Source organism: Neofelis nebulosa, chromosome 2, assembly GCF_028018385.1.
Source record: "Neofelis nebulosa isolate mNeoNeb1 chromosome 2, mNeoNeb1.pri, whole genome shotgun sequence".
NCBI classification, from domain to species: Eukaryota; Metazoa; Chordata; class Mammalia; order Carnivora; family Felidae; genus Neofelis; species Neofelis nebulosa.
In genome coordinates this window covers 122,872,421-122,887,414 of record NC_080783.1, presented here as the reverse complement: position 1 = coordinate 122,887,414, position 14,994 = coordinate 122,872,421, and the positions used below count along the sequence as shown (strand labels likewise).

Sequence of the window (14,994 nt, the reverse complement as noted above, 5' to 3'; positions counted from 1 at the left end):
TCGGGCTCCTCACTGACAGGGTGGAGCCTGCTTGGAATTCTCTCTCTCTCTCCCTCTCTCTCTGCCCCTCCTCTGCTCACACACACTCTCTCTCTTGCTCTCAAAATAAATAAATAAACTTAAAAAAAAAGAATTATGCTAAATCTATTCTGCCTGTGCTCTGTAAATGTAATAACCAAGCATGGATGACAGCACATCTGTTTGCAGTATGGTTTACTAAATTTTTAAGCCTGCCATTGAGACCTACTGCTCAGAAAAAAAGATTCTGGGGTGCCTGGGTGGTCCAGTTGGTTGGGAGTTGAACTCTTTGATTTCGGCTTAGGTCATGAACTCCCGGTTCGTGAGATCGAGCCCCATGTGGGGCTCTTAGCTGACAGCATGGAGCCTGCTTGAGATTCTCTCTCCCCCTCTCTGTGCCCCTCCCCCACTGTCACACACATGCTCGCTCTCTCTTTCTCTCTCTCAATGTAAATAAGTAAACCTTAAAAATGATTTTAAAAAAGATTCTTTTCAAAATATTACTGCTAGTTGATAACACACCTCGTCACCCAAGAGCTCAGATGGAGATGTGCGATGAGATTAATGTTGGTTTCATGCCTGCTAATACAACCTTCTCCAGCCCATGGATCCAGGAGTAATTTCAACTTTCAGTAATTTCGATCTTATTTAAGACATACATTTCGTAAGGATATCGGTGCCATCGATAGTGATGCCTCTGATGGATCTGGGCAAAGTAAATGGAAAACCTCCTGGAAAGGATTCACTATTCCTAGATGCCATTGTGAACGTTTGTGATTCATGGGAAGAGGTCACGATATCAACATTAACAGGAATTTGGAATAAGTTGGATCCAGTCCTCATGGATGATTTTGAGGGGTTCCAGATTTCGGTGGAGGAAGTAGCTGTGGATGTGGTGGAAACAGCAAGTGGACTAGAATTAGAAGCGGAGCCTGAAGATGGGACTGAATGGCTGCAATCTCATGATCAAGCTTGAACGGATGAGGAGCTGCTTGTGATGGATGAGCAAAGACAGTGGTTTCTTGAGATGGAATCTGCTCCTGGTGAAGATGCTGTGCGGACTGTCAAAATGACGACAAGGATTTAGAATGCTCCAGAAACTTAGCTGATAAAGCAGCAGCAGGGTTTGAGAAGTTAGACTCCAATTTTGACAGAAGTTCTGCCGTGGGCAAAATGCTGTCAAATTGCATCACATGCTGTAGAGAAATTGTTTGTGAAAGAAGGAGTCAGTCAAGGTGGCAGACTTCACCGCTGCCTTGAGAAATGGCCACAGCCACCCAACCTTCAGCGGCCACCACCTCGATCAGTCAGCAGCCACCCACATCGAGGCAGGACCCTCCGCCGGCAGAAACCTGATGATCCGCTAAAAGCTCAGATGATGGTTAGCATTTTTCAGCAACAAAATATTTTTAATTAGGTAGGTGCATTGCTTTTTAAGGCGTTATGCGTTTGCACACGTAGTGGACTACAGTATAGTGTCAACATAACTTTTACACGCACTGGGAAACAAAAAAGTTTATTTGACTTGCTTTACTGCGATCATCACTTTATGGCTATTACAGTGTTCTGGAACGTAACCCACAATATCTCCTCGGTATGCCTGCAGCCTCTGCTAGGGTGCCATCGATGTTATTTGGTCCAGTATTGGGTGTGAGCATCATATTTACTGGCCTAAAAGGACTGCTGTGCTGTGGTTGGTACGTATTTGCCTTGAAGGCTGTGCGGAGACCTACATTTTCATGTGGGGATTCAGGAGAATTGTTTTATTTTATTTATTTATTTTTTTAATTTTTTTTTTCAACGTTTTTTATTTATTTTTGGGACAGAGAGAGACAGAGCATGAACGGGGGAGGGGCAGAGAGAGAGGGAGACACAGAATCGGAAACAGGCTCCAGGCTCCGAGCCATCAGCCCAGAGCCTGACGTGGGGCTCGAACTCACGGACCGCGAGATCGTGACCTGGCTGAAGTCGGACGCTTAACCGACTGCGCCACCCAGGCGCCCCTGTTTTATTTTATTTTTTATTATTTTTTTAAATCTTTATTTTTGAGAGAGAGCGCACCAACTGGGGATGGGCAGAGAGAGAGAGGGGAGGGGCAGAGAGAGCAGGAGACAGAGGATCCAAGCAGGAGCTGCGCTGACAGCAGAGAGCCTGATGTGGGGCTCGAACTCACGAACCATGAGATCATGACCTGGGCTGAAGTCCGCCGCTAAACTGACTGGGCCACCCAGCCTCCCCAAGGAGAATAATTTTATATGAAAGTGATCTTAGGTACACAGCTGTAAAGAACAGCAGATTGAGAACAAGAAGGTGTGAATATATTTTTCCATATCGTGATTCTCCCTGGCTGCCACCTGTGTGATCAGGTCACACCCACTGCCACCTTCCCCACAGACCCAGCACAGTGCTGGAATATCGCAGATGCATAATAAGTGTTCAACGGGGGACCCAAGCTTGGAGGCATGGAGATTAAGGGAACCATTAAAAGCCAAACCTGACAACCCAGCACAGGAGCAACTAATTTGAGGTTCTGCCGAGTGCAAACACTTAGAAAATATGTGCTGGCGCTTAGGGCTCCATAAAACTCAGCATTTGCATGTCATATAGACAGTCAAACCCTCTGCCTTCTTCTTGAGGATAATTTACTTCTCGTTTTAAGGTTGTTTGTTCTTTGGAGGCATGTTAACTTCTGGAGTCTGGCCTTCAGGGGATAAAAAAACAGATGAACAAACCAACAAAGTAGATATGGAGCCAGGGAGAGCGTTCCTGTTTATTTTATAAATTTTTTTTAATGTTTATTTATTTTTGACAGAGAGAGAGACAGAGTGTGAGTGGGGGAGGGGCAGAGAGAAAGAGAGACAGAATCCGAAGCAGGCTCCAGGCTCTGAGCTGTCAGCACAGAGCCCGTCTCGGGGGTCGAACTCACAGACCGTGAGATCATGACCTGAGCTGAAGTCGGACGCTCAACCGACTGAGCCACCCAGGCACCCCATTCCCATTTATTTTATATCTTACACAGCCAAAGGAGTTCTTCTCAAATAAACCTCTTCCCCTTGGGGTCCAAATGCTAAAATATGCAATAACAGAAGCAGAGTCATTCCACATACTGCTGTTCTTTCTGAAGATGCCATAAAATTCCGAATTCTTTTCTGTGGATCTGTCATTGAAGAAAGCCCTTCCCCGGGAGTAAAATCACACCTCTGTGTTTCACATCTGTTCTTCTGGTTACTCCCCACAGTGGTTCCTTTTTCAACAGTTCTTTGATGCCCTAATTATACCGTTAAATATTATGCAAGCATTTTAAAGTTTGCTTGGGCCCATAAAAAGGGTCAAGATGATTTTAATAGCTGTAATTATGCATCCCAATGACCAACTTGCCATTAAGGAAGCTCCCAAGCATAGTGCCCGCCTTGGGACTGTAGGCCCTCCTTGCCCATGCTCTCCCCGTTCTCCCTCCCCACGAGCGGGCACCAGATGCCTCGTGTGTCCTGAACTGGGCTTTATTTGAGCCTGACTTGCTGCCATCACAACTGGGTTTAAATACATATGTGTGTTTCCATGGTGGGAATTGCTTCACCGGGATATCTATTTTATTTATTTATTTTTTATTAGTTTTTAATGTTTATTTTTGAGAGGGAGGGAGACAGAGAGAGTGAGAGAGAATACAAGTGGGGAGGGGCAGAGAGCCCAGGGTGGGGGGCACAGAATCTGAAACAGGCTCTAGGCTCTGAGCTGTCAGCACGGAGCCCGACGCGGGGCTCGAACCCACCAACCGCGAGATCATGACCAAAGCTGGATGCTTAACTGACTGAGCCACCCAGGCGCCCCTGGGATTTCTATTTTAAATGCAGAGTGAACACACTGATAGATACACCTGTCAGAGGAGGGTATCTACTGCAGGTACAAAGGATTTTAAAAATACTTTAGAAAACTGCATGGGTTTAAATTTGTTTAGCTTACTGCTTACAGACAGGGTTCTGGGGGGCAGGGAACACAGACAACTCAGTGACCCCTCGCATCCTTACTCATGACGTCCTGGCTCCGACACTGCTCATCATCCTTAGAACACGAGTGACAGCTCGCCCAGTGAGAGGTAATGTGAAGTAGCTGGCACCCCTGGCTCATTTGCCAGGAAGGGATGACCCACCAAGCAGTCGAGCTCCAGGGTCCCCTCTTCCCATCCCCCACACGTCTCCTGTCCACTGCAGCCCCTTCTTAATAGCCCAGGGCGCTTGGCCCACTTTGCTGTTTTGGCAGAGATGGAAAGAAGGCTTTCCCTTTCCTTTTTGATCTCATCATGCCACAGCTCATCGGATTTGTTCTAAGGAAAATTAAAGGGAAGCAAATGGAAACGTCCCCGGAATAAACACCTGTCAAAGTGAATTGCAAAAATGTAAAAACTGATATGCTCCCAAAACCTGTAGTACATTTAATAGAAACGTATGGTTAGGAAACATTCATCGACTACTAAGCCTAGTTTCAGGGTTTTATTTTTGTATGTTCTGTTCTGTTTTATTTTTAATAATGCAGTTTCCTAGGCACACAAGTTTGTATTATTTCCTTCACTCTGTCTGAGAAATCCTCAACCTGGGGCTTCAGGATGGTACTTTGTATTTAAAGCCTCTGGGCTTGGGACGCCTCAGTGGCTCAGTTGGGCGTCCGGCTTCGGCACAGGTCATGATCTCGTGGTTCCTGAGTTCGAGCCCAGCATCAGGGCTCTGCTGTCAGCATGGAGCCCGCTTTGGACCCTCTGGCTCCCTCTCTCTGCCCCTTCCCTGCTTGTGCATGCTCTGACTCAAAAATAAATAAACACTAAAGCTCCTGGGTTCCTCGGTTCCCAGACCTTGAGAGGTTGTCTCAGTGCCTGCCACCCAGGAGGCTCTCCCTATGTATTACAGTAACGGCATGCAGAAATAAACTAGTGGCTTTTTATTTATTTATTTATTTATTTATTTATTTTAATTTTTTTTTTAACGTTTCTTTATTTTTGAGACAGAGAGAGACAGAGCATGAATGGGGGAGGGTCACAGAGAGAAGGAGACACAGAATCTGAAGCAGACTCCAGGCTCTGAGCTGTCAGCACAGAGCCCGATGCGGGGCTCGAACCCACGGACCGTGAGATCATGACCTGAGCCGAAGTCGGATGCTTAACCGACTGAGCCACCCAGGCGCCCCACTAGTGGCTTTTTAAAGCGTCCTTCCTCTGCTGTCCCCTGGTCTTCCCTTTCCTGTCTGGGTGTCTACAGCACATACGCCTGCTGAATGTCGGGCGGGGTCAAGAACCTGGTCAGGGGGGTGCAGTGCCAGTCATTTCTGGTCTATACAGGTCACCACCACCACCGACTCCAGTCGCTTCTCAGTGCATGTTCTCAACACCATCCTCTCTTGGCTTTCCCCCCCGGGAGTTCTTCTCTAGAGTCATTTTGACCCAGCAGTCACCTACGGCAAGGGTTCCGGTAACTGCTGGATTAAAGTAAGAATCGTCCTTGTCGTCTATTAAATGCAGATATGCTTGACGGAAGGTCAGCGTGTTTGCTCTTTCGGCAGCTGGCCACTCATTTGCTTTAGAGAGCATCCAAGTGCAGCGCAGATAATTTCCAAGGCCCCTTAGGTTTGTATTTTTTCCTAGTAAAAATTTCGATCGGGATAGGAAGGTCAGTGGGAACATCAGGCTCACTGCTTACGACACGTGGCATTACACTGAACCAGTGATCGAATCTTCCCCGGCAGATTCTTAATGTACTTGTTCTGTTGTCCTTCTTGTCTTTTACCCCCAACTGCAGGTTTGTGTGCAGCTTGGTGTATTATGGCCTCACTCTGAGTGCAGGTGATCTAGGCGGAAATATTTATGCCAACCTGGCCCTGTCTGGCCTCATAGAGATTCCTTCTTACCCTATCTGCATCTACTTGATTAACCAAAAATGGTGAGTATACTCCAGTATACTCCATTATACTCGTCTAGAGTATGAAGTGGACTATGTAGAATACGTACATACACATGCTCTTATATCCATAAATACTTAAAGATTTTTGTCTTTGTCCACAGCTAGTATCTGTTAAGCACTCGATGGTGATTTATTCTCAGACCAAATGCAGTTAGAATTCATTTTTTAGGGTGGCATGTCTTGGGTTTCATGTTTGTGAGTTTTTACGTAGGTTTTCAATCCAAATGCACTACCACCAGAAGGTTTTTTTTTTTTAATTTTTTTTTTTAACGTTTATTTATTTTTGAGACAGAGAGAGACAGAGCATGAACAGGGGAGGGGCAGAGAGAGAGGGAGACACAGAATCTGAAACAGGCTCCAGGCTCTGAGCTGTCAACACAGAGCCCGACGCGGGGCTTGAACTCACAGACCGTGAGATCATGACCTGAGCTGAAGTCGGACGCTTAACCGACCAAGCCACCCAGGCACCCCAGAAGGTTTTTGAGTAGCCTGTGTGTCATTTGTTAGCCCCAACAGATAGGAGTATTGGCTCTGTGTAGATAGAACTCCATGGACCCAGCCCCTGTCACATGCACATTCCTTCACAAGGCATAGAACTGGAGGGCCTGGAAAGACTTTTCTTCCCTCTTAAGACCCACTCGACTTTGTTGAGGGGAGGAATACACCCTGCTTTTGCTTCTCATTGTCAGTGGGCAGTTTTACAAGGCCCTTTCAAAACTCTTTGACAAAGTACCTTTTCCTCAGTTTCCTGGGGTCACTTCTGTTCCTGAGCGCCTGACCAGGACAACCGAAAACCCCATTCTGTACAAACCAGGAATCTGCTGGATCGTGCCTTGTCCCACTACCCAGAAACCATCACTCAAAGCAAAACAGCATTCCTTGGTGATGTTGTCATGAATGGCATGCTTAGTACCTTCCAAAGGGCAAGTTTGGATTCTGTTCAGTGGAACCCTTCCTCTGGGGGCGGTCCCAGTTGTCTCTGCCGACCTCTCTGTTAGTGACCAAGCTTGCGGTCAATGCTGGTCCAAGAGCCGAGTCAGGCTGCAAATTCAGAAATCCGTCCCCAACACCTCTGGTGTGCCAGATGCCCCTCCTCTATGCTGTCACAGCTGCTCATGCGCACCTCCAAGGACGACTGAAGGTTTAGAAGGGTGCCATCCACGGGAGTTCCCTGTGTGGCTTTGCCTCCCCACTGCCTGCCTAGCGTGGTGCCTGTCCACTGAAGGGCGTTCAGTACTGGTGTTACATGAAGCACAGTGTGACCTGGGGACCCATGTCCTGTCCTGTCTCCCAGCTGCTGCCACTGAATTCAAATCTGGTCCTAGCCTCGTGTTAGTTTTATGGCTTTAACAAGCTCAGTAAGCGTACTTACCCTCAAACTAGGGATTATAAAATTCCCTGGCAAAATTGTCAGAAAAGTTACAGGTGCTACCGAAGGTCCTGCAGGGGACCTAGCGAGTCATAGGCTCCTCGTGAAGGGATGCTTGTCACCGCCAGTGTCTTTCGCCCAAGCCTCAAGCTCTACTTTGAAAATGATTTCCCTTCATAAAAGCGTGCCATAAATTTCACTTGATTCTGACGTACTAACAAGAAATTATTTTCAGTTTGCATTTTTAAGAGAGAGGGGCTTGTTTTACAGTGTTGAAAATTTGAAGTGTTTGGGGCGCCCGGGTGGCTCAGTCGGTTAAGCTTCCGACTTCGGTCATGATCTCGCGGTTTGTGAGTTCAAGCCCCACATCCGGCTCTGTGCTGACAGCTCAGAGCCTGGAGCCTGCTTCGGATTCTGTGTCTCCCTCTCTCTCTGCCCTTCCCCTGCTCATGCTCTGTCTCTCTATCTCTCAAAAATGGATCAATGTTAAAAAAAATTTTTTTTTAAATAAATAAAATAAAATCTGAAGTGCTCAAGATTTCAGTACCGAGGAAAGGAAGTGAGTTGGGAGATTCCGTTCTCCATGTTTTATTTATTTTCATTCTCTGGAAGACGGAAGGCACAGCACATGCCTTATAGGTTTATTTTGAGGACTAAGTAAAATGCTCGACAGAAAGCATTCAGAACCACCCGGAACAGAGCAAACCCTCAGGAACAGAGCGATTCTCTGTTCTTCTCCTGCACACGTCGTTTGATGCTGCCATCCAGCTAGTTCTTTGCATTGTGATGGTCACATATTCTATGTCCTGGTCAGTCCCATTTGCCACCCATTCCTTGATCAAAGACGAACGTATATAATGCCACTGGGGACGTTTCAGGAAGGAGGTTCAGGAGAAGCCGCAGATGCGTTTACAAGATCCCCAAGAGAAATGTGTCATTTCTTTCCATTGTTTAGGTGTGGCCGGAAGCGGACCTTAGCAGCATTTCTGTGCCTAGGAGGACTGGCTTGTCTTATTGTGATGTTCCTTCCAGAAAAGAAAGGTAAGCCTTTCATATTTCTACATAAGGGTTCTGAACAGCGCTTTTATTACAATGAATCCCAATATCGTGGAGAGATTACCATATGCCATGCTTCATTTCTATGATTGCATATTATTTAGCGATTGTGTGGAGCATAATGGGCCAGAATCTTGCCCATTGCCTAAACTGTTCTCTGGGTGAATAATGTGCTTAGAGGTGCACTATTAATTCTTGCGGGCAATTAAGCCACCATCTGGGGCGTCTGGGCTGCAACGCTGGTATTAGAGTTGCTTATTTGCTGATGGGGAGGACCATGTAGTTCTGCAGAGAGAAACTCCATCCAGGGTTACAGATTGCACTCCCCGTTCCAGCCAATCACAGATCAGAGGTCAGAGACGCTGGTTCTCAACGGCACCCTCAGCACCTCCATCCATACTCCCAGGGCACCCTGATGATAACAGCAGCAACAGTAGGAGTAGTGTTCACGGTTGGTGATGCCTGACATCTTCTCATTCTTATATAAAGTGTGAACGAAACAGCTTTAGGAAACTTTGGCATTTTTATATATTTGTGGCTGTGCAAACATAGCTGCAAGGAAAGGGTCCCTTTGGCATCCTGATTTCTTTCCCTTTATAGAAAGTGTATAAGAGTGATGGTTCTCAACCTTTTTTTTTTTTTTTCCTTGCACTAACACATGTGAGGCATACTAGCTAAAACGTCAAAAAACTGATTTGGGTAGTGATTTTCTTTTCTTTTTTAAAAAAAATTTTTTTTAACATTTTATTTATTTTTGAGAGACAGAGCGCAAGCTGGGGAGGGGCAGAGAGAGGGAGACACAGAATCTGAAGCAGGCTCCAGGCTCCGAGCTGTCAGCCCAGAGCCCGACGTGGGGCTCGAACTCATGAACCGTGAGATCATGACCTGAGCTGAAGTTGGACGTTTAACCGACTGAGCCACCCAGGCGCCCCATGAGCAGTCATTTTCAACAATGAGGAGCGGGCCGTAACAAACCCGGTGCTGCTGGGGGCATACGGTATAGCAAAAGCCCTGTTTGGGGGGGGCTTTTGGATCTTTTTTTTTTGTTTTTAATTTTTTTTTTCAACGTTTTTTTATTTATTTTTGGGACAGAGAGAGACAGAGCATGAACGGGGGAGGGGCAGAGAGAGAGGGAGACACAGAAGCGGAAACAGGCTCCAGGCTCTGAGCCATCAGCCCAGAGCCTGACACGGGGCTCGAACTCACGGACCGCGAGATCGTGACCTGGCTGAAGTCGGACGCTTAACCGACTGCGCCACCCAGGTGCCCCATGAGCAGTCATTTTCAACAATGAGGAGCGGGCCGTAACAAACCCGGTGTTGCTGGGGGCATACGGTACAGCAAAAGCCCTGTTTGGGGGGGGGCTTTTGGATCTTAATGGAGCCCCATCCTGGAGCTTTTACTTCAGGTGGGAATCATTGTGAGGCGGTTTCACAGCTACTGGAGTTTGACAGCTACTAGAAAGGCTGCTGGAGAATGTCTTCCCTGACAGCAAATCACGTATGAAACGCACCTTTGGCCATTGCTTCTCCTCGAGGTTCAGTTGTACCAGTGCCCCACTGCAGACCCCAAAGCCTCGTGTTCTAGTCCTGGAACCCTCCAGGACACCTGCTATGCTGCCAGTTGTCACATCAAGTTCTGTGCCTCGAATCCAGAGGGCAGTTTGTTCATGACTGTGGATTTGACCCAGTTATTTGACCCAGCCTTAGAGTGATTTTCATGGAATCGCAGAAACTAGAGAAGTAAGTTTGCTTGTTTTTTATTGTCTAAGGAGACTGTTACCTTTGCTAGTGCCGGGAAAGGGAGACCGTCCTCAGCTGCTGCCCTGCCGTGGGCTCGTAGAATTAAGTGCCCGGTTCTGTTGGTCTGGGACAGACAGTAGTGGTTTCAAACCATCATATTGTGGCTTTAGATTCAGCTTTTGTTTTTCATAGACACCTTGGAAATTCAGTTGCTTTCTATCTCTAAAAGTCCATTGTTCTATCTGTCACCTTGGAGAGAAAAATGTTTCCTTGTTGCTCTAAGCACACCTGTCACCTCTCACACCTCTGCCAGCCAGGCCAGTTTATGTCCTTCCCCCTCTCACCTATCTGTGCACTCCAGGGAACCCCCACCCCGACACTCTGCACGGGGCCCTTTCTACAGAAACCCAAGTGAAAGCAGGTGTGTGGTCTCCATCCAGACCCACCCCACTCTCTGCTCACTTCAGGGCCCTTATGAGAGAAAAAGCTCAGTGGGGCGGGCGCCTGGGTGGCTCAGTCGGTTGAGCGTCCAACTTCGGCTCAGGTCATGATCTCACAGTTAGTGGGTTCGAGCCCTGCGTCGGGCTCTGTGCCGCTGACGGCTCAGAGCCTGGAGCCTGCTTCGGATTCTGTGTCTCCCTCTCTCTCTGCCCCTTCCCCACTCATGCTGTCTCTCTCTCTCGCTCTCGCTCTCAAAAATAATAAATAAACATTAAACAAATTTAAAAAAAAGAGAGAGAGAGGAAAAGCTCAAGCCCTTTGTTGATTGTGCCCCTTGGTGGACTGTGAATAAGAAACAGCATAGCAGGGAATCTTTCAGACCCCGGGAAAGCGCCTCACCAACATGGTACCTCTGTTATCCTTAGAAAAGTGGACGTCTACTCTATTTTTGAAGATTTCCAGGGGAAAAAAAATCTCACACTGTCCCTTAGAAAATTGTTTCTATTTTTAATAGCCATTAGAGTGGGCCTCTTCTGTCACAACTGAGTCCATTTCTTTTCATTTTATTCATCACTAGGGCGAGAGGACAGGTGGCCACCCCCTTCTTTTGCATAATCCTTCCTGTGTTTGCCAGGAGTCATCTTAACTATTCCTGAACCTTCTCTTCTTTGAGCTGAAAACATTTGTTCTCTAAACGTTCTTTGAACCTTTCCTGTTTACTTCTTAAAATATTTCGATGGCCCTCTTGTAAATCTCAGTGTTTTCAAAGTGCTCAGCCTTAAGCTGCCTGTTCCAGAAGTTCTGATAAATATATATTAAGAAAGGCACCTAGTAGTTTGAAAAATTTTATTAGCATCTTGTCAGAACTTTTTGTACCCATTTTCCCCTCAATTTTTCCCGCCAAACATATATTCCCTCTCTTCTTCCAGCCAATTTAAGTGTCCCAGTACCTGCCAACTGTTTTTTAGTACCTGAGTATGATTGTGGTTCTCTGTGTCTGAGGCACAGACAGACAGACGGACAGGCACACCCCTAGAAGAAACAGCCAGTAAGCTAGAAAACAGATTGTTTGGCATCCCTCGGCCTGTGGTTTATAATTATTAGGCAAAGTGTCCTGCCCAGTGCATATTTGCACATTGGGTGGCCTCCAAGTAAATGTTCTCCCTGGGGGTAGTGTTACCAGGTGGCTACTAATGCATTTTACCTGACTTCTATCTTTGCTTAAAGGATCCTAATTAAACCTACAATACTATCATTTATTAAGGGTTAACTGTATACTGGGTTCTCTTCATCTAGAGAAGATATTAGGTATTACCCCCATTTTATAAGGAAGCTAAAGTTCAGATAGGTCAAGCAACTTACCTAGGTTTGCACAGCAGGTAAGCAGCACACCTAGGATTCAGATTTCAGATCTTTCTGATTCTAAAATCAGTGCCTTTGGGGGAATGCTGATTTGCCATCTTGGAGTTTTACAGCCAGCGTATTCATTGCACATGGTGAGACTTTTGTCTTAGAGAATTAACGCTGCCTAATTAGAGTCAGTTCTTAACTCTTCAGCAGACAGTCTGATGGGAATTGGCCAGGGTTCAAGAACCTGCATTGTCAGACTGACCGACACTGGGTTCTTATTGGCAAGGAGGTTGGTTCCTGGCAGTTACGGTCCTGCCAGAGTCTGAATACTAGGAAGTCACAGCACACGACCAGATAAACAAGTTTCATAGTTGGAACATTTCAAGGTGCTCCACTCTGAGCACCTCTCTATCTCATTTCTTTTATCCATCTTGATCTGCCCATTCTATTCACTTGACTTCTCTTGTGCTGGCCACGTTCAGGGCACAATTCATAAACAAGACCTAGTCCCTAGGCCCTAAGAGCTTACAGTCTGGTGAGAAAGATGAGTGATTAGAGAGAAGCAACAACAGTAAAGTCAGAAGGTGCCATATGAGAATCGACACGGCAAAACACTATGGGGACTTCAACTTTGGACCATGATAGGAATGGAGACCAGCTATCCTCCTGTGTTAAATAGCCATAAAACCAGACAAATATAAAAAACTCTGATTTTCAGACACTGGACAGCAGGCTGTCCAGGAAAGACAGTGATCCCCGAGGGGAAGGAAACAAAGTGCTCCCCAAGACTGACCTAACCCAGGGTGTCCAAGTCATGGTGCAGGGACGGGGAGCCCAGCACTGAACTGAGAAGACAGTATTAAAACCTGGGGAGGCCACGATTTCTAGAATTCGCTAGAAAAATGACTGAAGGGGAGTAAGATACACAGAGGATGAACTCCAGAGATCTGCAGAAGGGGCCTCTGAGTCTTAGGCTGCTTCCTGATTTGTGCAGGAGTTTGAGGAAACCACTGAGGCCTGGGTCAAAGTAGCCCTACGCCAAAGGCCTTCTCTGCATGTCCTCAAAGTGCTTTAAAAATCTTAGAAGGATCAAATGATTCAAAGTAACAGCATCCCCCCTACAAAAAAAAAAAGCCTCCCCCAAAAAACAAAGAAGAAAAACAAAGTAACAGCATCCCAGAACAAAGAGCAGTCAAGGAAGACAGTAAAATCCAGCGCCGTCATATCCACAGTGTATGGCATCCAGCCAAAACTACCAGGCAGGATAATACCACCTATAACCAGGAAACATATCGATAGAAACAAAACCAGAAATGACCCAGATGATAGAATGAGGAGACAAGAACTTGAAAACAGCTATTATCAAGATGTTCCACACATTTAAGAAGATAGAGGAAAAGCATGATCATCATGAACAGAGAAATAGAGGATAAAAAAAAAAAGACATCGTGTGACATCTAGAAATGAAGCATATGTTATATGAAAAACAAATCCAGTGAATGAGATTAACCACAGAAGATCAGTGAAAAAGACATATCTAAAGAAACCATGCAGAATGAAGCAGAAAAGAATAATTGAATGAAGAGTTAACAAGGTATCAATGAGTTATAGGGCAACACAAAGCCTAACGTGTATTTGTAATTGGAGTCGAAGAAGGAGGAAGTAAAGAAAACATTATTTGCAGAAATGGCGGTCAGAGACTTTCCTCATTTGATGAAAGCTATAAACACGTAACGAGAAAGCGTGTTCATCAAAAGATGTAATAGTCCTGATTGTGTGTGCATCTAATAACAGATTCAGAATACAGGAAGCGAAATTGGATAGAACTGAAAGGATAAATAGACAAATCCAAAATCATAGTTGGATATTTCACCACCCCTCTCTCAACCACTGATAGAAAAATCAGACAGAAAATGCTGAAGGATATGGAGACTTGAACATGACCTAACTGCCATTTGTCGAACACTGTACCCAAATACAGCAGAACATGCATTCCATCTGAAAAGCGCATGGAACGTTTACCAAGAAGGGTCACATTTGGGCCGTAAAACAAGTTTCAAAAATTGAAAAGGATTGAAATCTTCCCAAAATAGTTATTTTTAAAAAAATTTTTGAGAGGAAACACAAGTTGGGGAGGGGCAGAGAGAGAGGGAGAGAGAGAGAGAGAGAGAGAGAATCCCAAGCAGGCTCTGCATTGTCAGCACAAAGCATGATGTGGGGCTCGAACTCATGAACCGTGAGATCATGACCTGAGCTGAAATCAACAGTCAGACACTTAGCTGACTGAGCCACCCTGGTGCTCCCCCAAAATAGTTATTTGATGAGAATGGAATTAAGCTAGAAATCAGTAACCAGAAGATACCAGGGAAATCCTCAGATATTTGGATTTTAAAAGACATTCTTGTAAAAACGGGTCAAAGAAGAAAGGAAATTGCAAAGGAAATTAGAAAATATTTTTAATTAAACAAAAATTATAATGTATCAAAGTTTGTGGGATGCAGTAAAGCAGGGCTTAGAGAAAAATTTAGTTGAAAAGTTTTCAAATTAATGATCTGAGTTTCTTTCTTAAGCAAATAATAAAAAAAAAAAAAAGTAATGACAGGAGCACCTGGGTGGCTCAGTCGGTTGAGCGTCTGAATTCAGCTCAGGTCATGATCTCATGGTCCCTGCTGACAGCTCAGAGCCTGGAGCCTGCTTCGGATTCTGTGTCTCCCTCTCTCTCTGCCCCTCCCCTGCTTGCACTCTCTCTCTCAAAAATAAACATTAAAAAAATTTTTTTAATGACAAATTAAGCACAATGCAAAGAGAAGAAAGGAACTAATAACAAATATCAATGAAATAAAACTGGAAAATACTAGAGAAAAATCAACGAAACCAAAAGCTGGTTGTTGGGATATATAAAGTCAGTAAACCTCCAGCCAAAGAGAGAAGACACACATCAGCAATATCAAGAATGAAAGAGGGGAACCTGTAGAACCTGTTGGCATCTATAAGGAATGTTGTACACATTTTTATGCCAGTAAATCCAGCTTAGGCAAAGTGGGTCCATTCTTTCAAAGATACAAACTACCAA

At 45.4% G+C, this 14,994-nt stretch overlaps 1 protein-coding gene across 3 annotated transcripts in view; it reads left to right on the top strand.

Moving 5' to 3' along the window:
- Window positions 1–14,994, top strand: part of SLC22A15 (solute carrier family 22 member 15) — an 83,313-nt gene that overhangs the window by 53,266 nt on the left and 15,053 nt on the right. For all 3 annotated transcript variants that reach the window (XR_009257799.1, XM_058716103.1, XM_058716104.1), the window contains exons 7-8: window positions 5,802–5,942; window positions 8,288–8,373. Coding sequence is in view for 2 of the 3 variants with exons in the window: in XM_058716103.1 (XP_058572086.1) it covers window positions 5,802–5,942; window positions 8,288–8,373 (227 nt within the window). In the remaining variant the exon portion in view is untranslated. The remainder of the gene's footprint in view (window positions 1–5,801; window positions 5,943–8,287; window positions 8,374–14,994) is intronic.